General features: G+C 39.1%; 1 protein-coding gene across 2 annotated transcripts in view; it reads right to left on the bottom strand.

Moving 5' to 3' along the window:
• PAPSS1 (3'-phosphoadenosine 5'-phosphosulfate synthase 1) overlaps positions 1–12,352 on the bottom strand; it is a 44,196-nt gene that overhangs the window by 5,413 nt on the left and 26,431 nt on the right. For both annotated transcript variants that reach the window (XM_080590666.1, XM_080590667.1), the window contains 4 exons: positions 10,250–10,455; positions 7,824–7,959; positions 5,734–6,002; positions 3,937–4,166 (listed from right to left, as the gene is read on the bottom strand). In XM_080590666.1, the coding sequence (XP_080446792.1) occupies positions 3,937–4,166; positions 5,734–6,002; positions 7,824–7,959; positions 10,250–10,455 (841 nt within the window). The remainder of the gene's footprint in view (positions 1–3,936; positions 4,167–5,733; positions 6,003–7,823; positions 7,960–10,249; positions 10,456–12,352) is intronic.

The raw sequence follows: 12,352 nt of genomic DNA, 5'->3' as shown, positions 1-12,352 counted from the left end.
TAGTGGCTCTCAGATCAGATGTTTATTGGAAGGTCTCCATTGTAACTACAGTTCTTTCTGTAAACATTTCCAAAACATGTTTGGTCATCTTCAGTTACTGATCCACACTCAGTTCTGTTTCAGGAGTGGTTGCATTTAGACTACCAAGGCACAAGGAGTTACCAAATTTGGATCTTAGAAAACCCAGGAACCGGAACGAGTTCTGTTCTCACAGCAGTCCCCACCTCAGAACCCAGCTGCCAGCCTTCTGAGATCTGTTCCCTTGATTTACCAAGACTGTGGAAATGGCACAGTGAAGAGAACAATGACAAAGAAACGACAGACTTAAGCCTTTTGCCTGCAGTTACCAATGCATAGGTCACGCATCATTCTGAAAAGCTCCCTTGGCTATTGCTTAGTGATGTGGCCCTACAGATGACCGGATTCCTGGTGGATGACTCCTCTGGGGCAGGGACAGTCGGCAGCTGAGGGCTGCAGGGCAGCACTTGGGATTTCAAGGCCCGAGCGTACCAACTGTTCTCGCTTGTAGGACAAGAACTGTGAGCTCAGAAGATTAAGTCTCCCAGATCCGAAGCTAGGATATAAAATCTGTGGTGGTCTTCAAAAGTCTGCATCATGACACATAGCTGTTGTAAAACTGGGAGGTCATGGGGGCAGCAGCTAAGACATGCAGCTCACCTACAGCTCAGTCTGGGGGAAACCCACGTAATAAATGCTTCATGCAAACTTCCATGCCTCTGTTAGTGATGTAAATTCTTGAACTGCCTATTGCGTGTCAACTATCCAAGCCTCAAGGAATTGAATTAGACGCGATAGAAATCAAGTTACCCATTTCCAAAACAAGCCAGAGCAATGCTTCTATGCATACAACCCTCTTCCCCACGTTTTCACATTGTGTTTTTCACCACATAAGTGGTGAGCTCAGGAAAGACTTACACGAACATGACTATTTCATACCCAAGGGTGCTCCAGCAGCACTGACACTATAATGTTTCCAGACAACCCACTGTTCCCTGCCATTCTCCTTACAGAGCCGAACACCACATGGTCCAGGAGTCTACCATGTTTTTGGCGTTACACAGACTATCTTGAAATGCAGCCAGCTGCACCCACCCAAGCTCTAATTCTGTCTGGAGCCTACCACAGTGTTCTGTCTATGGTGAGCAGGAACAAGAATGGTTTTCTCTTCAAGGAGTCTGCATGCATCTGCATTGCCATCTAGAGGTTTATTGCCACACTCCAGTCTACCCCGTAGTTTACAAACAGCATTTAGAGAACGACAGGACAAACGGTCTGCATTCTGACAGCAGCAAGGTAAAGCTGCATGGTAACAGCAGTATGAACTTTTTTCCAAGACAATGACAGAAAAAAATGCCTCAAACTAAAGGCAAACCTCTTACCAGAGGTTTTGGTGTGTTTTTCTGTTTGTTTTAGTTAGTTTTTAATCATTTACTCTGGCTAATGACAGAGGTACACTTTTAGTCCCCTGGATCTAAATCAAATCTATCCTGCAAAGAGTACCGTATCAATAATTACAGAATCAACATCCTTTAAAAGTTTTCTGTTCCATGCAATGGGAATTCTGGTGTCTTATATTGCTACTTCCCTTCTATTTCAACATAGTAAAAAGTGACACACCAGTAGAACTCTTTCACTTTGGTCTTGTTGTATTTGTCTTGGCCCTGGTCAGGCCTCACCTGGAGTACTGTGTCCAGTTCTGGGCTCTCCAGTACAAAAAAGACAGGGGTCTCCTGGAAAGAGTCCAGCCGAAGGCCACAAAGATGTTACGGGGCCTGGAGCATCTTCCCTATGAGGAAAGGCTGAGAGACCTGGGTCTGTTCAGCCTGGAGAAAAGAAGACTGAGAGGGGATCTCATCAATGTGTATAAATACCTGAAGAGTGGGAGACAGAGGGATTTGGCCAACCTCCTTTCAGTGGTTTATGGGGACTGGACAAGGGGTAATGGCCACAAAATTGAGCACAGGAAGTTCCACACCAACATGCGAAAGAACTTCTTCACGATGAGGGTGACGGAGCACTGGAACAGGCTGCCCAGGGAGGTTGTGGAGTCTCCTTCTCTGGAGATATTCAAGGCCCGTCTGAACGCCTACCTGGGCAGCCTGCTCTAAGGAACCTGCTTTGGCAAGGGGGTTGGACTCGATGATCTTTCGAGGTCCATTCCAACCCCTACAATTCTGTGATTTTGTAATCTTTCACACCAACCTATTTAATCACTTGGACAATAAACAAACAGGACAAATACCTGTAGTATCTACTACAACAGCCTTTTGACTATTATGGTATAATGCATACAAGCTGGGACAAAACTAGCAAAATTTACATCAGAATTTAGTTATTGTGCACAGCAATGAGGATTTCTAGGTGCATCTCAAATAATGAATGGCACAAAGGTAGTGAAGTATTCAACAGCTAGCTGTCTAAGAGGCAGTAAGTGTAGGAAGACTTTCATGTCATATGTCAGGAGTATCCTTCCCTCTGATTTTATTCCTCCTAATAAAAGTACCATCTGCGTCACTTTGTAGGTCTGGTCTGATGCTGCTACCCAAAGCTATGCTTGGTTGAAAAAAAAAAAAAAGAAAAAAGGACACCCGGTTGCAATACTATCCAAAGAGATGCTTCAGAGCACTGAGGGAAGCCTTATACTGGAATTATGCCTAAATGGGAGGAAAGAGGAAGGAAGAACAACATCAGCAAACTACAATTGCTAAATAAGCCTCCCTGATTAGATTCTATTTCAAAACATCTGCAGTGTAGTAAATCATCAAATTTCCAAACACATATGGACATTGTAGAGTAACACACAGCAAAGCTATTTTAATTCTTGTCAGGTTTCAGCAAATTTGCCTTTGTCTTGCTGCTTCTTATTTCCAAGCAACGCAAGAACTTACCATAAAATTAGATTTAGTTGTGCAAGAGAAGATAACACTTTACAGCTTTCAAAAATAAAAGCAGACCAATTCAGGTGCTTGGAATTTACTGCTGAAATATAAAGTATTCACATAACTTGTGACTAAGGCTAAGCCAGCACAACATCTACTAAAGTTTAATTAATTGTGAGAAACACAAGATGCTGAATAAAATATGTTGGTTGATTGCCACAAGCCAGTGACATCTTTGGAGACATACTCAGTATAACTGTAGCATAAGCAGCTGAAAATTTTCAGTTCTTTATTTCAGTACTAACTTCAACTGCAGTTTGACTTAAAAGTAGTTTCAATAATCTGAATAAAGAGGTTTAAACTAAAATGACAAATCGCCTTTCCCGTTCCACTCACTGACACCACAGCAACCCCTGCAGTAAGTTTTGGACTCTGTTATGCCACATGCAAATAATCTTGGAATAGTCAGAAGATGAAATTAACTGTCCTGTAACTAAATCATAAAAACAAAAACCAGTCAAAAACTCCTGGGTTATACAATGGATTTAGGGCACCATTTTGCATTATTGTTAAGCAAGCAGCTAGTTGCCAGTATATTGTCCACTATCTTCTCCCTGCTGCAGTCTCCCATTATTTCTCTTGCATCATATCTGATGCTTACCTGACACCAAGCAAGCAATATTTAGGAAGATAAACCAGCAGAAAGCTAATCCTTCCATTAAAACGAGTAACAATATTTTTATGCGGACCTAGCTACTTGTGCCAGTTTGTTCCAGAGTTACACAAAATCCAGTACCTGGGAGGAAAATGGGAGCTTCCAGTGGCAACTAAAGTTGGATCAGGTAAGTTGTGCTGTGAAACTGCACCCAAATCATGGCTGAAGTCAAGTTGCATCAGTGGTCTAAAAATGCCTCTGAAGACTGGTATATTTTAGCTATATAAAATTAGTTAAAAACTACTCTTTTATTACTGGAGGGTGCAGAGGAAGAAAAGGCAGCTGCTGCTCAAAATGTTTTAGAACTAAAACACAACTTACTGCTCAGAGTCATAATAGTCCATGCACTTCTTTTTCTTATTATAAGCTGCAACTCTGAAGGGTACAATTTCCAGTGCTCGGAGGCCTGGGGCCATTGTCAACACTTTAGCACCATGAGTTGGTTCATACAGATCTTTCCCAGTGTCAGGGTGTGGCATTCCTGCTGGATCTCGCCCTACAATGTAGAAGTTAGCTCCTGCAACCATCCGTGATCTGCAGTGCCACTGAACCTAGAACACATACAAGGGAAAAAATTAAAAGAAAACAGTTAAAAATATAACCTTTAAAATGTGTGCACTGCGTAACTACCCCATTTCCCCCCCAATCAAACAGATATTCTTTTCACTACGGAGCCACACCACAACATAGAATCAACTATGTGAATCACCAAACTTACAGCTAAGACATACCATGCTCCTGTTTCACTTGCATAGTAGGATGCTTAAAAAACTACTTACTTTACTAGTGTTTGGAACAGCATAAACTGAGGATTTAGGTCCTGCCATCCTAAAGCAGTCTCAACAACACTAAATTACCTGTAATGGTTTAGTAAGGATTTAAATTCACTGCAGTCTGATACATGATTTTCCCTGTAGAACTGTTTCTTTTCTTTCAAGGTAATTACTGGGAATGCTAAAAACAGAAAAACACTAAATTGGTGCTTATGAAGCATGTCATTTGAAATCTCACAATTTGAAAGGTGATATCCATCCTGTTGATAGCCATACTGACTTAACAGCAGCTTGTTGCTCTGTAAATCATTTGCACTACAGAAATAAATCTGATATCAATGTCTTTCACATAACGTACAGAAAATGATTAAAGGAAGAATCTCTTATTTCTTGGATACACACATTATTGACAGGCTGTATTCTGAGGTCACTGGTAATGCTGTATAGGTTTGGAGAAAATTCTTATTCTATCCAGAACAAGGACTGTGGATTTCATTCCTTCTCATATGTTCCTGAGTATGAGACTGAAGTAGACTTCTATGAATTCTCATAAAATGTCTATGGGGAACACTGCAAGATTCCCTACAGTAACTCACTCACATACCTCCCTCCTTTGGACCGAAAGGCACTGCAAGCTCTGCTTGATCAGTCAAACAGCCACTAGAAAGTAAGTGCCCTCTGTCTAATTTATTTCCACCAGTGGTATCTCCTATCTATCACAAAGCTACCACAGAATTAACCACTTGAGCCTAGTCAGAATTTGAACTTCCACAAACTCTAGGGGTTCCAACCCAAGTCCTAGCTTTTAAATAAAGTGTTGCCAAAGAATTATTTCCTATAAAAGCCTTGAAATAATTCTCTCTAAATTAAGTTTGCCAAAAAATAAACAAAGCCTTTTATTTTTTTCCTAATTTGTGTATAGCCCTCCAACATACACACTTTTCACTTAATAGTAATCAACTCAAGTATCTGAACATTCAGGACAACTCTAAGATGCAGTAATTGATCTTGGAACTCCTTCTGAAACAGGTCCTAAAAAGAAGGAAAGATTAATTCATTGCCATGCCCTTCTAACTCTAAGGAAAACGAGCACGAGAACAACGTTGTCTTCTGCCCTTTCCAAACAAAATCCTTCAATATAGAACATTCTGGTTGATAACAGAGGGATCTTTTACAGTTTGATTTCCCAACAAATTTAGTCTTCTCTGTCCACTAAAAAAGCACCGCCCATGAATGTCAGGCATAGCACAAAACAAAATATTTTAGCGCACTATCAGAGGGGTTAGGCACACCAGCAAAAGGTTCTGGTTTTGCTGCTGTTGATTTAAACTCCTGATGTACTTACCTCAGTTGGTCCAGCATACATCATGGGGGAAGGAAATATAGCCACCACTGTTGTTTCTGGATTCAAGATTCCCTCCTCCAGTACCGCAGCATGCTGCTTCATGCGCCACATGAGAGGAACATCGTCCTCCTTTGTCCAGCCTCCAAGCGGATGCAAGAGCAAAACAGGGCGCCTGTAGCCACGTTCCAAAAGCTGCTTGTGAGTGTCCTGCATTAGAAGCGCATGCCCGTTGTGCACTGGGTTGCGTAACTGGAATGCAAAGACAGCATCTACAGAGGAAATAAAAAGACAAAAGATAAGGAAGGCAAGTTATTTTATCAGGAGTTGTACAACAAGAGAAAAATCTTCAGATGGTATAATCTTTGCTCTCAATTCTATTAAGTGTAATAGTAGTAGTCACAGGTCATTATTATACATGGTTATACTCAATAAGCAAATCTTAAAAAAAAAAAGGTACTAAAAATCCATTAATCAGCTTCCTCCACTTTTGAAACTTGAGCAGAGTTGCTTTAGTTTCTCCAATAGCAATGATCTCTTCAGATTTTTCAGTTGCATGAGCACTTATTATCCAGCTAAATTGCAGTAGAAAACCTAACTATGTTACCTGCCTTTAAGGCTCAATGTATCAGGAGAATAAATGGATATTTGCAACTAAACAAATATAAGGGAATTTAATGTGCTTTATTAAATCTCCTTCACCCAAATGGATTAGAAGAGTTTAGGCTCAGTAAGAACAAAATTAACTGCCATCCTAACGTGTTACAAAACCCTTAAAAAAAATAAAGATGCAACAGGTTTTCTCCTTTCTGCAAATTAAGATGAATAAAGGCACCCTACAAGACAGCAAAATTGCCTAAACTGAGTGGTTTCCCATAAGCAACCGATGAAATTGCTTAATATTCAAGGATCACCTCCTCCGAACTCAAGCGCAAATGAGTAGGAAGTCTAGCAAAAATGCCAGGATGCCTGTGTGGACGAACAACATGCTCCTGGCCAAACTCAAACAAAACAACACCAAAAAAAAAAAAGCATAGGGAGGATGGAAGCAAGGACACACAACCTGGAAAGAACACAGACATTTTCTGAGCATTCAGGGATGAAGCTAGGAAAGCTAAAGTCAAACAGAATTGAATCTGGCACAGGTTGCCCAGGGAGGTTGTGGAATATCTTTCCTTGGAGATACTAAAAGCTGCCTGAACATGGTCCTGAGCAACCAGCTCTAGGTGGCCCTGCTTCAGCAGCGGGATTAGATAAGATGACCTCCAGAAGTCACTTCCAACCTCACACAGCCTGTGAAATCCAGAAAACAGGTTTTTATATTTTTCAGGTATCAAATATATTTACTAGGAGAATAGCTAAAGCTATACTGGTATCTTAAACCAGCAGATCCTGGAAATAATGACCATGCTGAAAAAAGTCAGGAACTCGGGACCAATACCAGTTTGCTGATGTTAAACCCTTCCTTCACACTTAGAAGTGGTTTGCAGGTGCCTGCCAATTGCTGCCACACTGAAGGGAGTAATGATCAATTCTTCTTTGCTTTATGGTATTACTCAGCCTCTTATTTATTTGCTTAACAACTGCTTAAGTGTGAAAGACTGTTTTGTTTCTTCCACAATATAAAGTTAGCAACTAGCTCAGTTTTTAATTGTGATGCATTCCACTTTGCACCCGTTTACTTGCACGGCTGTCATAAGCTTTGTTCCCCAGAAGCAGCATGGAATAGACTTAAAACAGAAGAGCATGAAAGCTCAGCACTCAGCCACACCTCTACAGATCAAGTTGAATCTGATGATATTTAAATCACTTTCTACCACATTTTAACTTTATCTTTTCTTGCATTAATAACATGTCTAGTGTGCATGGAAAGATAAAATCAGAACCTCAGGGGTTACCATCTTCTCTTGTGCATTTCGGCAAGATAGTATCTGAGGTTATAAAAATTAGTTCTAGTAAAAGGCAAAGAATACCACTTAAAAGAGCACTGAGATTCTCTCTCCTTGTAACAAGGCTTGCCCCTGCAGTATTGAGGCAGCAGGCATTTGGATAAATCTTTGTAGGAAGAAACAAAACAAGAAAAAATTACTCACCAGCATTCATTTCCTTGAACTTCTGTCTTAGCTCAGCTGGAGTGAGACGGTATTGATCAAGTCCATCATTCCAATAGATACGGTCAAGGACCTGTAGATCTCCACCTACCAGCCAGTTCCCTTGCTCCATAACCATCTAAGAAAAGAAATGAAAATCCATGCTGGGATTGCTTATCAGCTTGTTCTGAGCATTGAAACCACTACAAAGGGGGCACAATATTTACAAAGGAGAGAGTTCTGAGTTAATTGCATTTAACAGTCTGAAATCAAGCACCAATATTAAAAAAAAAATCACTGAAACATAGTCCAAACATGTTATGCCATGATGCAGAAGAGATGCACTAATCCATGGCACACTTATGCCTTTCTTTTAAAAAGAACAAAACTTATTGGTTTTCCAACATCTCCTCCAGTATATAGAAAAGCAAGTAATCCATGTTCTTAACCAACATTATTTTATAACAAAAAAATATATTGGCTGGAAAAGTTAATACATTGAGTAGAATGAAGTTGTATGTTTTACAGTTTTTGGTCAAAGCTAACGTAGTTCCAGTATTATGCTGCAGTTCACATGATTCTGGTCAGCAATAATGTATCAAATAAAACAGTTCTAATTTACTCATCTGATTTAATTTACGAATAAAATCAGATCTTTAAAGTAAGACAGCTTTTGGATTTGTTTCACTTCGGCACTTTATCAAGGCAACATGTATTGTACACTCACTACAATTCTTTGAATATCTTCCAACACCACCTCACCCTTTATCAAAAGAATACTTAGAGCAAGCTGCCGAACATAATCTATCAATGGCCACAGAAATCAACGAGTGATTTTTGACAACACATTGCTTTTGAAGACAAGAACAAAAAAGCCTTTCAAGTTTCATATACATTTCCAGTCATTTTTCAGCCTGATGTCATTTAGAGATGACAAATTTCCTTGATACAACAGAAGAGTTTGTGTGTACCAAACCCACGAGTCAAGATGTTAAAATTAAGTGTCATTTTTGTTCTTTTCTTTTTTTGATTATTTGGTTGTTGTTTTTTTACTTTGAGATAGAGGACCTGCTGTTGGAGTTAAATGATGCTGCGGTCACCAAACCATTCCCCAAGAAAATGCCAGATTTTGACATCTTACCAAGGTGTGAGGGAAAAGTGTGAGAAAAACATGAAGATGAGAAAATCGGCACTACATTAGCTCTCAGACACCCAAGGATTTCTGATGAATTCAGAAAAGCCACAAGATTTATGTGCTGTCATGATACTACAAAACACATATTCATTGATATGCTGTCATGATACTACTATACACACCAGTACAGACATAAGAAGATGGGTTCTCATCTTCTACATCAGTATCAGCCGTGTCATTCTGATATTGCCAATATATTATAAGTCATTTAAATCTTTTCTGCATGAGATTTTCTTAGCATTTCTTACATTTGTGTTACTTCAAGTTTTCAATAAAAGGGTAGTCTTACGTTCATCAGCACAGAACACAGAGGACATCTTCCAGAATACTCTTACTTGTATCTAGCAGGGTATGTCCTTTTCCAGATATACTCTTAACTGTATAGTTGGAGTTGTAAAGCTTCAGTCAGTGAAAGATGTCATTACACATTAATAACAAAATTTTTAAGAATTCAAAAAAACAGTTTTCAGACAGGTATAACTATCAGTCATACAGCTGCTTTTAGAAAACACCGAAGGTTTTCCCTTTTAATTACAAGCTCATAATTTGAGGTTTATTTCCTTTTATCTGTGTTTACATATACGACTTAAAATAAGAGATATTATAGAGACAGAAATGGGAAAAGAAACATATTCATGGGCTCCACAGAACTATAATGTAACATTCACATCATCTTTCAAAACTAAACTCAACAACACAAGAAGTAATGTTACAATTAAAATACTTCGGTATGACATACACATAAGGTCAAGACAATAAAACATACTGAGCACAACGGATGGAAAGTAACTCCCCAGAGAGTTAAATTACGAACTCTCCAGGAAGGGTGCTTGTTTCAAGGGCATTTAAATCAGGCAATTCTCACGTGCTCCACATACAAGCAGAAAAGAAGTTTTCTTGCTTTCGCGATGCATGTATCCACTGATTAAGGAGCTTTGATGACCCATCTGGGTCCACAGGGGAATAGATTTCCTAGGCACTACACTCCTCTGTAGCACAGATTCTACATCCTAAATTCATTTCATGTGTACTTATTGACATTAGATTTTCACGCCGAGTACAGACTACTCATTAAGCTGCATTAAACAAAAAAGCACCTTTGTTTCCACTCAGATGTTTTAATTATTTCTCCAAGAAGTTTTGGTGTCAAAATACACTAATTATAGACATCAACTTGAAATGTCCGCAGACAGGACAGATAACAGGACTAGCTTTTCAACTTTTAAACACACACCTTAATATAGGGATGCTCCTTGCACGTCGTTCCCCACTGCCTCGCACAGCGTTCCTCTTTCCTATGCTCATAGAACTCTGGGTTACGGAGAATGGCCACGCGGCGACCCTCATACACTAATGCGATTGCTGTACACCCATCCAGTCTCTCTTTGTCTTCCTGTGTAGCTGTTAGCACTATAGGCACTGACAGGTTAATGACTCCACCTGCAGAAAGAAAAAAGCCATTATCCATAGCAATGGTCATCAATTATATTTTGGAAATCTAACCTCCTAAAAAGTTACAGCCCAGGCTGTAAGTTTATCATACAACAGACTCAAGTGTACATCTATTTCAGAAAAAAAGTTGAATCAGGCAGACATTTTGCATAGTTTGTTCAACTGAATGCTTACCAGCTACTAACTTCTGAAAATAACCCAATGTATCTGAATTTAAAGGTTATGTGGTCCTCGTTTTTAAACATTTACTTCACGGCTAGATGCTAGAAGTCTTTTTTTCTTGACTAGGAGGGTAAGATTTAAGAAACCAGTGGAGTAAATACTGCAACTATCATACAATTGCTTGAATTATAATAAAAACAGATTTAACAACAGAGTGCAAAACTCTTGGGTGTTCTCCAGGAGAAAAGTCATAGGCCCATTGAAGGTAATTTGAGTTTTGCTATTGGCTTCAGTGGAGACAGGCTCTAAATAAGGCTGGTTTGCCCATAATTTAAGTAATACTTATTTTAAAACCTTCTCTTAATCATACTCTAAGCATGATAGGAAGTTAAAAACAATGAAGCTGGGTGAAAAGGATAAGAGAACAAAGATAAGTAATTCTTTCTATCTCCCTTCCTTTGTAATTCAAAGGGAAAAAGTGTGCTGCATATCCTCTCCTAAACTGAGTCTCACCATTCAGAGTTATTTTCAAAACAACTGGATCTTAAAATTGAGCTTGACAACAGTCACAGGGATGGCAATTTGCCACTCCAACTTTGATGCTTAGTAAAAACCTCTTGCTTTAGCAGTAAGAAAATAAACACTTCCAACTGGGAAGAGATCTCCAAGTGGTTAATTATTAAAATTTTGTGAGACTGCAACAACAAGTATCTCTCTCTAACACCCATCTTCATCCAATGAACTAACTGGAAACGGAGATAAGGTAGTTTAGTGACATGTTCTGTTGTTGTTTTGTTTATTTTTATTTATTTAAAGTCAGAGGAAAATAGCGTCAGCTTGAGACTATTTCAGATAAGTTAAGCTTTAAGGTGAGAGTATCAGCACACCTGTATCAATCTCCATAATGCAGAAGTCCATCCATGTGAATATTGCATTTAAGGCTCAAAGGACAAAATGCATTGCAGTATTTTGTCTCCCTCTTCAGAATCAAAACCCCGGAAAATTACTGCTGCTGTGACACTCCAGCACTAACATACCAAGCAGGAAGGAAACTTGCAGGATGTTTTGACTTAACTGTTGTCACTGGCTTCAAGTAGCAAAGTAGCTTTAAGCCAATCACATCTTTCTAAAAAGATTCTCATGCATGAATGTTGCAGTAGATACCTGAGAAGAGAAAATCCGGTCGCTTCTAGAGGAACGTGACTATTCTATTCTAGAACTGAAAATTCTTTCCTTCATAGGAAAAAATTACCTACTACTGTTATCTGTTTTTCATAGCTCATAGTTTATTTGTAGCACCAGAAGAGGTATTAAAAACACCTGCAAGAGAAATTTACAAATTTCTAATATTGCTATATCTGAAATACCTATAAAATGCTTTAAAAGCTTTATAGAAAAATCTGATTTACAGAAGATTACAGGGCAGGAACTACAAGCTATTTTAGCAGTTAAATGCATAGCAACTGCAGGGTACAATGCATTTGGCTTGACACTCAGAAGAGCACATGGAATGAAAACCAAACAAGTAGCCCAAAAAGCTATTGCAAACTTGAGATACTCCAAAATAACTGGATGCCCTCATGTTGCCTAGGATAGTACCTCAGAGACTTCTGAAAAGGGGAACTGGAAAAGTTTGGAGACAACAGAAGAAGTGAAAGACATAGAAGTGAAAGACAGGTGACATTTTTTTCCTGCTATTTGGTCTCCAGTAAGAGAACAGTAA

Source organism: Anser brachyrhynchus, assembly GCF_964034855.1.
Source record: "Anser brachyrhynchus genome assembly, chromosome: 4".
Lineage (NCBI taxonomy): Eukaryota > Metazoa > Chordata > Aves > Anseriformes > Anatidae > Anser > Anser brachyrhynchus.
The sequence above is the reverse complement of the archived record's forward strand: the minus strand, read 5'-3'. Positions and strand labels throughout refer to the sequence as shown.